Here is a 13,296-nt window from a genome sequence, read left to right as displayed (position 1 = left end):
GATCATCTTATCTGCAAGTGTCAGGGTGTTTTTCCAAGAGGTTTGAATGCTTCAAGTTGCTGCTATTTCTCCAATAGTTGTTCAGGTTTTATTTTTATCTTCTATTTTTATTGTAATTTTATTCATGATTTTATATGGACTAAAGAGTGATAGATCTGTCTTTTATGTCTGAAAGTATGTTGCTGCCTGTCTTACACACATACACACTGACATAGAGCCAAAACAGCAGCTGCAAACAAATTACATAAAAGTTCAGTGAGCCCTGTTGGTTAAATGTCAAGTTTATTTTTGCTCATTGAAAATATAATTTTAAGGTTAGGACCCATATGTTGATTTACAAGAGCTAGTTTGGAATCAGTTCTGATCAAATATTTGATGTATAATCCACAAATGTGATGCACTTTGCACAAGAGATACACACACACACACACACACACTAACCTCCATGTCTACATTAAGGTAAGAGAAGCAATTAGACTGACAAAATGCTGCAAATTTAACAATATACATAAACTAAAAATGTAAAATATCTTTTGATAAGACTTCTGTTTGACAGCTGCAGCTTTTAGTGAATCTGAGATTACTCTCAGCTTTTGCATTTTGCATATTGTTGCAGTAAGATATGTTATCTACTTTAGTTTTAACATCACAACTGAACAGTCCAGATATAGTGGCAGAAGTATTCACATCTTTTATTTAAGTAAAAGTACATAAAAGTGCCCCATGAAAAATCCTAATCAAGTACATTCCCAGAGAACATCATGGAAGTCACTCTTAGGCCAGACATTGTATGGCTTCAGATACACCAAAGCAGGTGTCAAGCTGGAGATGGAGGAGGCCAGTGAGAGGAAGAGAAGCAGGTATGTGGAGCTGGTGGAGGAATGCTGCAAAAGGGGGTGGCGGCCACGGTACTTGCCGGTCGAAGTGGAGGTGAGGGTCTTTGGGGCAAGACCTCTCTGCAAAGCTTTTAGTGTCCTGGGCATCACTGTGGCACAGAAAAGGAAGCCATCAGACTTCAGAGGCAGCAGAGAGAGCATCAAGATAGTTGTGGATCAGGAGGGACAAACTGTGGGTTAATTCTTCTTCAGGCTGGGAACTGATCACTCACGGTCCAGTCATGTGGGTGAGGGTGTCTGAAGTTGAAAGACCCGAAACACCCTATGACCTCTATCACTGATGATGGGTCCAAGTGCATCAATAGATGTGTTATACAACCAATGATATTACTGAAGCATCAGTGTTAGAGCAGCATGTTAATGTTGTATCTGCTGGAGGTGCAGATGGTTTCAACTACTTTATATACAGTTATCTAGTTTAGTTCAGTGGTTCCCAACCTAGGGGTCAGGGCCCTCCAAAGGGTCAGCAGATAAATGTGAGGGCTTGTGAGCTGATGAATTGGAGAGGAAAGAAGACAAAAACAAAGTTCTGATACACAAATCTGTTTTTAGCTTTTGGACTTTTTCTCTAATCTTTGATTTTTGCTGAAATATCGGATCATTTGAACATTTATTGAAATGAAACCATATGAGACGTTTAGAGGGAAAAATCACTATTTGTTGGAGCTATTTTATTATTCTTTGTTGGACATAATACAATAAACAAGGAATATACAAACAACCGGGCATTCCAGTTCATGAATAAAATAATAAAAGAAGGAAGTATAAATAAGAAAAATAAAAAACTCCAATGGGAAAAAAATGAATAAATAAAAATGGTATAAGTGACAGACATCTTCAATTAAAACATTCGGAATAAAATTTGATAACAGATAAACTTTTCTTATTATTTTTTATTCATAAATCATTTTTTTCAAAATAATATTTTATTTTTATTTTTTATTAGGGTATGAAAGATGTATCTATATGTATCTCCTCTTGCACGTTGCCCGTTTAAGGGTTAATAATGTGCCGTATCTAATTTATTTATTTATTTATTTTTAAAGCTTGTTATATTATCCATTGTGTCAAATCTTCACCTGAAAAGTAACTAAAGCTGTCAGATAAATGTAAGGAAGTAGAAAGTACAATATTTCCCTGTGAAGTGTAGTAGAGTGGCAGTATAAAGTAGCATTAAATGGAAATAATACAGTAATATATTTAACAGTATACACTTAATAATAGTCTATTGATTCACTGACAGTAATAAATATAAACTTAACAATATAAACAATAGTCTTCATATTGATTCACTGACAGTAATAATTATAATCGTAACAATTTAAATGTAACAATATAAACTTAACAATGTAAACAATAGTCTTCATATTGCTTCACTGACATGCTGGCTTTGAACTGTCCGGCCGCAGCGGTGCATTGTGGGTCACGCAGCGACAGACGCCATGACTGTAGCCGGAGCAGAAAATGGAGGCTTCCTGCTAGTTCAATGAGTATTTGTAGCTGCGCAGCATTTTCCGTCCCGACACTTCTTCACTAAGGACACACAGCTACCCGCCAGGTTTACTGTGAATCTGCTCTAAAACTGTGACACCAGACGGGGTTAAAGTGGAGCTTGGTTAGCTGGAGGCTAGCTGGCTAACGCTAGCACCATAATGAGAACCGGCTGATTTTTTTAAATTTATTTTAAAGAAATAAAAATATCGTCTCTGGCTCAGCTGAAGGATATACTACCGGACCAAAGGCTGCACCTTAAGGTAAGGCTGTGGCACAGTTAACTATCTCCTTACACACGTGTGTTGTGTTTAGCTTGTGTTAGCTTGTGTTAGCATGTGTTAGTATGTGTTAGTCGGCCTACTGCGTCACTCTGCTAAGGCCTTGTGTTGGCACCAAAATCCAACACTTTTATCGCCTTTCTTAGTATTTTTCAGACGTATAAAGTTGTGTGATACAATTTCCTGTCCTAGCACGTAGTTGTATTGACTTCCCTGCACGCTGGTGGCAGGTGGTGTTTGTTTTCCAGGTGATGTTTGTGAGTCTCTGTGAGCAGCATTAAGTCACCACGTCCAGCTGTCCATGTCTGTGTCTCATTCATTCATTCATTCATTCACTCACTCCATGTCTGACTTACTTTCATGTCTGACCCCATTCACAGGTATGGCCTTGGTTTGATTTGGACCGCGCTGGTGATGGCAGAAGGGACTGACACTGGCGAAATGCCCTCCTTTGACCCGAGTCCTAGTTCTGAAGCAAAAAAGAGACCTATTTCTTCTGATGGCAGTGAGTGTTCATCTTTAAATGTCACATGAAGTACACACAGTCACCAAGCACTTTACTAGGAAACACCTGTGCACTCCAATTATCACCTTCCTGACAATGTCAACTAAAACTGAAAATGTATGAACTTCATAGAAGTAAAATTTAAAGCAGAGCTGTTTGGATTGAATTAGATTGCACATGTGTACCTAATAAAGATGCCAGTGAGTGTATTATCTAATGCACTCCAGTACAACACCATCCAGTAGGACCCCAGTAATACACAGAAAGTAAAATCATCACCTTTCTAACAGTGTCGGCAAAAACTGAAAATGTATAAGCTTTGTAAAAGGCAACTTTATGCCAGAGCTCTTGTGTTGGACTGCATTAGATTGCACAGGTGTTCCTAGTAAAGTTTATCCAGTTAAAAAAAACTTGTGATTTTGGGAATATACTGTATAACATTGTACTAAACCTGAAGTCTGCCAGGCTCTGGAGCAGTAGCAGCAGTAACATGAGTCAGAGGTGTGTTTTTCAGGGTCAGGTTTCAGCTTCATTGCAGTTCTCGCTACTGCTAAAGGGTAAAGTTTGTAATATTCTATCTTTTTGTTACTGTCAACCAACATTATTAAAAGACCGTAACCAACAGTGCATCCTAAACAGTTCATTCATGAAAGTGTACTTTAAAGGTGCACTGTGTAGAGTTAAGTGGCATCTAGCGGAACAGACTTGAAACTTGTGTAAGGACTAATTGGTGTAGGGAAAAACCACAACCACTGCTCAGTTCTGCTGCACTCTGCTATTCATACTAATAATTATTCGAGCTTATAAGTGTTATAAATCAAATTTAATCTGTGTTTTCTAACTGTTTACCTGTGTCACATTACTGCAGGAGAAGAGCCCATGAGGAAAATGCCTGTGTCAAAGTTTGGTTCCAGACCTCGATTTGAGCCTGTACACTTTGTTAGCGGCGGAAGCAGCGGAGGAACCGGCGCTGATGAGAAGGAGAACGATAAGGAGCGCAGGAGGAATGAGCCGTATGGTGCGAGACAATGGGACTCTGAACACTCTTCATACGGCAGCACCAGCAGGGTGCAAGGCTCTTCATCTTTGAGGCCTGCTTTTGACAGAGTGCCATCGTACAGCTCTGACTCTTGGGGTTCCCATAGAGATAGAGACCGGGAGAGAGACAGAGAGATTTCTTCTAGTGGTACAAGTGGGTTAGGTTATGGAGGTCGTGGGTCGACTCCAAACTTTATGTCAAAAACACAGCAGGACTACACAGCCAAGTATGATGCCCACTCCACTCGAAACTCAGATTCCTATTCTCAGTCCCACAGGTACAATGGTTATGGGGGAGGGGGGAACAGATCAGGAGGCTGGGATTCAGGACGTCAGGGTTTGGGGTATGGTCATCTAGAAAGGCAATCATCAAGCAGGCCGTTCAGCAGAGTCTACAACAGCCCAGGCAGAAGCAGTCCTGCCACTTCACAGTCAGGGTCTTCATCACAGCCTCTTCCTATATCTCAGTCAACAGTAGATGAGAAGCAGAGGCTGATTGCCAACGTAGCGTCTGCGTTGGCTGTCGCGTTTAGGGACCCGATGTTCATGACTGGAAGTGAGTCTCCAAACTACAATTTCATGTTGAGCCGCAGCATCCAGGCCTGCAAAACCAATCCTGAATATATTTATGTCAACCTGAAGGATATTCCTCAGGCTGACCTACCCAAGAACAGAAAAGTACCAACAGATGGCTATGCCTGTGAACTGAGATGCCAGGGTGTTTATCTTGCCACTGGATACTCTGGCAGTAAAAATGGAGCGAGGGACCGGGCCTCTGAGCAGGCAGTAAAACTCTTCCTGAAACCAGTTGAGGTTCGTGTTGTGCAGCGCAAATACAGACACTCCATCGTCAATGACATGGTGGTGTGCCAGATGCACAGCCCCACCCCGGCCTTTTTACCGGCACTTCGCAACCCCGAGGATAAACCTACTCCCAGCTCCAAGGGCCAATACGAGCCTGACAAACGGAAGCACTGGACAGAGTTTGTGGTTATGGACAATGCTCACGATGCCATCTGCATACTTAACAACTCTGCAGCTTTCAACCGCATGAAGATAGACTATAAGTTTGACCTGCTCCCAAACAACAGCGCTTGGCTGTGCAGAGTCTTCCTGCAGGACGAGCTCGTGGCACAGGCCACCGGCACTAAAAAGAGCTCAAAGCATGCAGCGGCAGAAGAGGCAGTGAGGAAACTCCGTATGAACCAGGCAGCCAGACTGCAGCAGCAGCAGCAACAACAACAACAGCAGCAGCAGCTTCAGCAACAGCAGCAGTCTCAGTACTCCAGAGGAAATAATCAGTCAGATTCTGGTGGACGCTTCGGGCAGCCGGTCGGCAAAAAGAAGCATCTGAGTGAGCTGGTTATTCTGGAAAACTCTGACAATGCTATCTGTATCATTAATGACACAGCTCAGTTTAATAAAGTGACTGCCGATTACAAGTTCACCGTTCTGCCGGATCATCGCTGGAGGTGTGAAGTTTACTTGGAAGGACAGTACGTCGCAGCAGGAATTGGGCCCAAAAAAATAGTAAAGCACATCGCAGCAGAGGAGGCTTTAGCCACCTTGAGACAGACACAGGCTGTGGTGAAATCCAACCTAAGGAAGGAAGGACATAGCGATGCCATATCCCGCTCCCAGATCCTGGCTCGCTCAGGAGAGGAGGCCACAAGGCAGGAGATAAAGGAAGACAACATCGGAAACCAGCTGCTCCGTAAGATGGGCTGGAAGGGAGGCGGTCTGGGCAGAGACGGGGAAGGCATCGCAGAACCGATCAGAGTTAAAGAGCAGTTCTCCAGAGAAGGGTTGGGTATGGACACAGATAAAACAGGGAATCAGCTCAGTAAGCGTGACATAGAGGACATCATTCGCAACTATGCCAGCTCGGACCGCCAGGATGATCTCCGGTTCTCCACTGACCTCACCAACGACGAACGCAAGCAGATCCACCAGATATCTCAGAAATACGGTCTTCGAAGCAAGTCGTACGGACAAGGAAGGCAACGCTTCCTTGTTGTCAGCCGCAAAGTACACAAAGACCAGCTCATTGGTCAACTTTTACAGGAAGGACAGGTGGGACGATATGAGTTAGTGAAACCTCAGGCGTCTCACTAATTTGCATGCAAAGCAAAAAAAAGAAGAAAGTCACCGGCTCGGACTTGAGAACAAATCACACACATCAAGTGTAACTGCTGTGTTTATACTTGTGTGTGACAAATTTACAACACATGAATAAATTTGAGTCTTTCAGGTAACACCTGTGGTTTCTGCATTCCTTTGCCATGAAAAGTACTTCAGCTTTAAGTAATTTGTCTGTCTCCTGCCATTCCACATATCTTATATTTGTTTCACTTTTGCACAACAAGCTTGTGTTCACTGCTCTGTGGTATCATGTCCTGATGATGCTCCAGTTATATGAATCAAAAAAAAGAAAAACTTTTCAAAAAGTTTTGGTTACCAAAATCCACTTTCTGTTTAGTGTTTACTTGAGGAACCTGGCAGAATATGCAGCTTTTCACTGCTTGTTTCATTTGTTCGTAGACAGTTGACTCATGACAGGATTAGAGAGGCATTAACATCGAACAGTAACTAGGTGCTCATACCAGTCTCACTGTAGTGATACATCACTTCTCAGCAATACCTGCAATGTTGTCGGCTCTTTTAACATCTGGAGATCATTCTACAAGTTGCATCCATGGTTAAAAAACCATCACATGGAAACTGTAAGCTGTGACCTTTGTGAAATGTCAGATGTGTTGGTTCATGTGAGTACAGTTAACTTGTCTGCTTGTTTTCACAGCTGTAATAACTGAATAAATTAAAACTGATTACCATCTACAGGCTGGTTGTGATTAAGATGGCTATTTTTTTTTTGTGTGTGAGTGTGTTCAGATGAAAAATGCAACAAAGACAACTAATGTATATTTATTTTATTTACAAGAAAATGTACAATTTGTTACATGGGTTACCAGTGCAAAGTTTTATAATCTGAAAACAGACACCATCTTGTTTATACAGTATGATCAGCTTATTATGACAGCTGATTTGTAAGATTGTAAAATAGCATAGAAATGTCCTCACACAGCCTTTAAATGTCAGCATTATGAAAATGTCTTGTTTCTGTGTTGAAGAGGGACATTACGTGTTCACGAATACCTATAACATTTTTTAAAATCAAAAAGGCATGGCTTTACAAGTACAGTTGAAAGAAAAAAGATCCCCTAAGGCATCTGTTGAAACAACTTGTTGAAGGGATGGATGTCCATGCCAGGTTAATTTTCTGTTTAATTGATTCATCTGAAAGGCTTTAAAAAGGCAAAAAAAAGAACAAAACCAAAAAGGAGTGAGCCCACTGAAACAGGAGGAGAAACACCCATGAACAACTTTGTTTGTTTTTTTTTTGGAGAGGGGGGGGGTTGTTGTAAATATGAACTTGTTGGTATCTACACAGCAAACCACACAGCAAGCACATCTAATAAACGTTCACCGAATCATCCAACCAGTTTACTTCATGTATAGAGAAACGGTTAGAAAAATGACAACTGAGAGACTATTGCCTTTTTTTTGTTGTTTGGTTTTTTTTAAAAAAAGAAGAAAAACAGTTGGGGCATGTAGCAAGTAACCCAGATATAACAAGGTACATTAACTTTTAACAAACATACGCTATTGCCCAACAATAGCATTCGGCAGGAGTGAATGCCACAACACAACAGCATACAAACTTAGCAACAGTTATGGGACAAATATACTGAGAAGGATTTTTTTAAAGATGTGTTATTTTATTTCTGTGAGATCTGTTGTTTTCTTGATCGGTGGTTTCTTGATTTGGGGCTGCACACTGTTCATACTCCAACGATAACTGGGGTCAACAGTCACGCCAACTCTGTTCAACAATAGCAGAAACCCTCTTCTCATACTCCCGTTTGTTTTCCTGGTACAGCTGGGCCGCTTGGCTGTTGGCTGGACTGTTTGGGTTTGGCTCATCCAGTAAAGACTTTAAATACACAACAGAGAATGTCAGTGGATTAGGTTTCTAAAAATGTTTATGACATTATCTTAGATGTCAGATGTTCAGGACTGGGTGGCGGGGTGCAGCTATATGTATAAAATTTCTGATTATTTAAAAATCTGGTGTTTGCAACATTTCCCTTTATCATCATATCATAGTCTTATTATTGATTATCAGCACTGGCGCATCATGTACAGATCTACAAAGCGATTGTCAGATTACCTGTATTGAAGTTAAGATTGAAGACACATCATAGGTTGGACTCCAACGATTCTGAAGTATATCTAAGCATATGCTGCCATCTGCATACACTGCAAAAGAACATAAAGAAAATACATCCTTTATTGATCCAGAAAACAAGTCACTGCTTCTTGGGTTACAAAGAAACAATAAATGTTACAATTTTTAAATCATCAGTGCAATTAGTCACCGTTTGGATGAAACATTTTGGAGACAAATCGCACTGTTGGAGGTTTATTTGGATATTCCTCTGTGAATTCAATGGTAAGTTTGAAGGTTCCTGAAAGTTAAGAACAATAACAAAGCAGAAATTGAAATAGAAAGACAAATAGGGAACAAAGAGACAACACAAAAATCTGAGCAACAGGGTGATAAAAATAAACTGTAGTCATAGTCTTATGGTGTTAATAGTGGAACCAAAAATGAGTGTTTAACAGTAATAATGTCCCCTGGAAAATCCATGCATCAGTTTTTCAGAGCCTGCCAGTGATGCTGATATGAAACACTAATAATGATTGAAAACTGACTCTTGTGGTGAAACAGTACCTTTAAAATAACATCTCAAAGCCCAAAAGTGTCTTGAATAATTCTCTTATGAATTATGCAGATGTGGAAAGTCAAATCAAGCTCAGGGTTTGTCCTTTTTAGGTAACCAGCATCATACTTCATACATGTTTTGTAAAACAACATATGACTTAATAATTACACTTTTATAAAATCAGTTCATTCATGTAGCAGTGTTGTTCAGTCGTTGTAATGTCATGGAGACATCATCTAAAATTGTATGTACTATCTTCCACAACAAGTAATGTTTACTAGATGAATTTCAAAGCTGTGTTGGGCATAAACATGATATGGATGCATTTAGAGCTATAGAGAGGACTTACCATCTTCAAAAGGTGTTCCCTCTGGTCTAAAAGACAGGTAACAGACAGGTGATAAGTCAATTTGTACAACTTGTGACCTTAAAACTCAGAATGCACTAATTTTTAACATACTTTTTAGAAATTTTATGTCGAAATAATGAATAATTCTCCAACAAATAAGTATTGTAGTTTATAACAAATAAATTCAACTTACCCAAAAATGACAGCGTTCCATACCATGATATTATTTTCTGATGGGGCTCCACTCACCCCTGCTGGAGGATCCTCTTGCAGCCTAAAAGGTACAGTAAACACAGTGAAGTCAAACACAGCATTTCAGACAAAGTCATCACCACTTACAAATACCATGCTCCCAGTAAGAACTTGTTGAAAATGAAACGTGAATGCAAATCTCTGAGCCTGGGGCGGGCAATTGTGTGTCAAAGGAGGGCTGAGAATTTGCAGTGCACCATTACAGCTGACTAACACTCTGCCCAGGTTTACAGCTGGTCGAGATATCAACCCAATCCTTGTGTTATGACATAAAGCAAATCATTTGTTTGAAATTCCTGTTATTGTAATATTAGTGTAGTTCAGCTGTAAAATACTTAACTAGACTGAACAATGAAAGCCTTTATCTACTTGGTTCTTGCAACCACATTTTTAAAGATTTTATTGTGTACAAACCATCTAAAAGAAAATACTGTGGTGTTTGATTCTATTATATTTGGTATTGGGCCAACCAGGATTAGGTCCTGGACTCTGTGACCATCAGTACTGTTGAGTTGCAACATATTGTAGATCAGGGATAAGAAACCATGTGCTGTGTCTGAGTATCTGCAGCTTTTTTCTGACTGCATGGCAGATGGTTGCTTATCCTCAGGCTTACATAGAGATCTCTCAATGCCCGGAGGTAGGACAGTCTACATCTACCAAATGTTTCGTCTGGCTTTCAATAATGTCTCTGGACTGTTTTGATACTCTCCGTAACAAATACTGCCCACATACATGTAACCAGATGTATTAACGACATCAGAGAAAGGTTAGAGCAGGGGTGATTCTAGGATCAGACCTTTAGGGGGTTCAGCTCCTTATGAGAATTTGACATACAACACCCTGCAAGTCTTAAACCCCCCTGCTAAATAATTCATTTCACTGGATAATGTAAATTACATCAACACATAGTAGAGTGGTCAACTATAATGTATAATAATAATGGTTCAGAATAAACGTTTACAGATTTCTACAGAGAGGACACCAAGATAGTTCATGAACCCTGAGGGAACTATCCAAAGTACATTATACCTGTTAAAATAAAACTATTTGAACCTGCACAGCATCTCTAACAAAAAAAATACAATACTAAATTATTTATTTATGGGTGCTTAGATCAAATTGAGCACCCCTAAAAAGGGTCTAAAATCGCCACTGGGTTTACGTTACGTATGATATTAAATCGCAGCAGAAGAGAAACTGAACAGCTACCAAAAAGTTTCACATCGACGTTTCGCCTCTTTCTCGTGTCAGCGCCCTCTTAATATCCTTACCTGTTTATAGCTTACCAATCCATATCTGACCCTAACCCCCCAAATAAGCGATAGGAAACTATGCCCTTACGGTTAAACAATCATTCAACTACAGTCAAACGGTACTTATATGTCTAATTGTATTATTATTTAATGATTGTTGGTGTTTTTTGTAGAATGCTAACAGGCTAGCTTTAGGTTGCTAACGTTAGCTGCGGCTACTTCTCTTGTTGTTTTCCTTTCGCTTACCGTTTAAAATCTCTCATTAAACGCCGTCTTGCTGGGGTTGACATCTTGCTCACGGGAAAACTTAAACACCTAGCATACACGTGAGCGGCTCTAGTTGAGTGAAATGTATTTGTTTTAATGGTATATTACTTTAAACACCGAGCTTTTGGCTAGGCAACGATTGCTAGGTTTGACAAATATTTGGCTGCCTTTGCTGCTCTGAGGGCGCTACCATCTGCGTTACAAAGAGGATGTTAACAATGCCCTTACCCACCAATTTAGTGAGCTATATAGCCACATATAAACGATCTAACAGTATATATGAACGAAATACTGTATAATATATTAATTTACACGTGTAATCAAGTTCAAGCTCGTTGAAAATATAGCGAGAGTATATTTTGTATAGATGAGAAAACCCCCGTCTGCACACTTGTACCATTCCACCGAAAATTACGTCATGTGTTTAGCACCCATATTTAGTATGTTTGGAAAACGGTAGAGCTTCGTGTTTTTTTCCAGCGTTTTATCACCCCCTTCTTCATCATATTCTTTTTTTCCTTGTTAGTTTATCGATTCAATTGGAACATAAATTCCATAATAAATCAGCTACTTAAGCTAAAAAAATTGTGACGCTTACAAGGTATTTTTGGCCTGCGTTTAAATCTACAGTTGCATTGGATGGCCGCTAGATGGCAGCCAGCTACCTACTGTTTGAAACTACGCCACACCAACCAGACATGAACAGAAAAATAACATTTCATTGCCTCAACGGTGTCCGTTTAGCTAACAATTGCAACTGAGGGCATTTGAATGATTTTGTCAGTGTACTGAAAAACCATACATATAAGTATATCGATCTCAATTGAATGATTGATTATGGTATAAAAACCATGTATTCATCAGAGCAACGCAACAGTCCCATATGGTCTAGCGGTTAGGATTCCTGGTTTTCACCCAGGCGGCCCGGGTTCGACTCCCGGTATGGGAACTAACTTTTTCTTTTTTGTGCCAAATAGCATCAATCGATTTATTTTACTACTCCAAAAATGTATGTGTATGTAACTTTGATAGAACATAATTAGTGACCAATGGAAACATGGGCGTTTTTTTAAATTTTACGTGTTGGTTATTTGATACATCTATCGCAACATGCCCTCATCATTTCCAGAGACTCCAATGTATCGACCCCGCCCGGTGACAAGTCCTCAGCTGCTCCCATCTCACGAAGGGCTTGGACATTCCCGGAAGATGCCCATCTCCCACCTATACTTCCCTGCGCTAATACTAACCGTAGTCTAACCTAACTACAGCCGACATTTAAAGGCTGTTTCCTACATTTTTCTGGTCGGAAACTTTTAGCTGAATCGCGTTAAAAGCTTAACTTAGAGTGCAAACTTCATTGCTATTTGCACAAATGATCCACAAATATCGATGTGTCCACCAATATACAACCTAGGCTATACGTTTTAAACCATGAGATATACCGCGGACAGTGCAAATATTTCTCTCTTTTTTTTGAGTTATTTTAAAGGACATCTTGCTTCCATCCTTCTCAATGCTTAAACTGCTCAAGTCTACTACTGAAACCCGGTCCCGACTCCTCCGGTTTCGCTTACGGCTGCGAGGGCACAGCCAAACTTTGGTACAGGGCCAATCACTTCCCAGGAAAATGTGACTGCTAGGAATTCCCCACGCACTGTCTGTCGGAGAAAAAACTGCAACCTTGTGTCAGGAAGCACAGGAAAAGCAGCAGCGGGAGGGTAAAAAAGCTGACCGGTGACTGTGCGATGATGTAGCTTATAGCACCATTTAGTGAAGACACACCGGGGATAATGTTTTTCTAAGGACTGCCTGTCTCTGCCAGAATAAAACCAGGGAATAATGCTGCTCTGCTGACAACTTCTACCAGGGTAAGTATTCCTTTTTTTTAAGAACATGTTTTAAAGATGTACACAGCTTAATGCGACTGTATACTGCCAGGCTAAATTTATAGATTTATAGAGGGCTTATCATGAGAAATTAGGAGATAATGCAAATTACACTTAGAGGATGATGTCCAGAGGCCTTTGAATGCATTGTTTCAATATGAGACAAAAGTTTATTAGGCTATAACTGAAGGAGTGTGACTGAACTCATATGATGTGAATGGTAGCCTCTGGGATTCATTGACCTATAGGGCTTTGCTTTGCATACTATTCCGTGGATTACTGTGA

General features: G+C 40.2%; 2 protein-coding genes and 1 non-coding gene across 3 annotated transcripts; 2 read left to right on the top strand and 1 right to left on the bottom strand.

The window, feature by feature from the left end:
* Positions 1 to 2,342: 2,342 nt before the first annotated feature.
* Positions 2,343 to 7,045, top strand: nkrf (NFKB repressing factor). Its single transcript, XM_053324252.1, has 3 exons — positions 2,343 to 2,650; positions 3,049 to 3,173; positions 4,042 to 7,045. The coding sequence occupies exons 2-3, from the start codon at positions 3,083 to 3,085 to the stop codon at positions 6,324 to 6,326; spliced, it is 2,376 nt and encodes a 791-aa protein (XP_053180227.1). The 5' UTR covers positions 2,343 to 2,650; positions 3,049 to 3,082; the 3' UTR covers positions 6,327 to 7,045.
* An 81-nt stretch (positions 7,046 to 7,126) lies between these two features.
* Positions 7,127 to 11,285, bottom strand: LOC128363260 (ubiquitin-conjugating enzyme E2 A). The gene is made up of 6 exons (XM_053324210.1): positions 11,102 to 11,285; positions 9,541 to 9,621; positions 9,348 to 9,373; positions 8,651 to 8,740; positions 8,443 to 8,531; positions 7,127 to 8,205 (listed from the first exon to the last, which is right to left on the bottom strand). The coding sequence occupies exons 1-6, from the start codon at positions 11,143 to 11,145 to the stop codon at positions 8,077 to 8,079; spliced, it is 459 nt and encodes a 152-aa protein (XP_053180185.1). The 5' UTR covers positions 11,146 to 11,285; the 3' UTR covers positions 7,127 to 8,076.
* Positions 11,286 to 11,999: 714 nt separating this feature from the next.
* trnae-uuc (transfer RNA glutamic acid (anticodon UUC)) lies at positions 12,000 to 12,071 on the top strand. The gene has a single exon. It is a non-coding gene; the product is annotated as a tRNA-Glu (tRNA).
* The last annotated feature ends 1,225 nt before the right edge of the window (positions 12,072 to 13,296 follow it).

Source organism: Scomber japonicus, chromosome 8 (genome assembly GCF_027409825.1).
Source record: "Scomber japonicus isolate fScoJap1 chromosome 8, fScoJap1.pri, whole genome shotgun sequence".
Taxonomy (NCBI): Eukaryota; Metazoa; Chordata; class Actinopteri; order Scombriformes; family Scombridae; genus Scomber; species Scomber japonicus.
The sequence above is the reverse complement of the archived record's forward strand: the minus strand, read 5'-3'. Positions and strand labels throughout refer to the sequence as shown.

What these genes read in the sequence shown, in the direction of transcription:
- nkrf (XM_053324252.1), top strand. Translation starts at nt 3,083, where the DNA reads ATGGCAGAAGGGACTGACACTGGCGAAATGCCCTCCTTTGACCCGAGT. An exon ending in ACCTATTTCTTCTGATGGCA is followed by an intron (nt 3,174 to 4,041) that starts GTGAGTGTTCAT and finishes ACATTACTGCAG; the next exon opens with GAGAAGAGCCCATGAGGAAA.
- LOC128363260 (XM_053324210.1), bottom strand. Translation starts at nt 11,145, where the DNA reads ATGTCAACCCCAGCAAGACGGCGTTTAATGAGAGATTTTAAACG. An exon ending in TTAATGAGAGATTTTAAACG is followed by an intron (nt 9,622 to 11,101) that starts GTAAGCGAAAGG and finishes TGTACCTTTTAG; the next exon opens with GCTGCAAGAGGATCCTCCAG. An exon ending in TGGAACGCTGTCATTTTTGG is followed by an intron (nt 9,374 to 9,540) that starts GTAAGTTGAATT and finishes CCTGTCTTTTAG; the next exon opens with ACCAGAGGGAACACCTTTTG.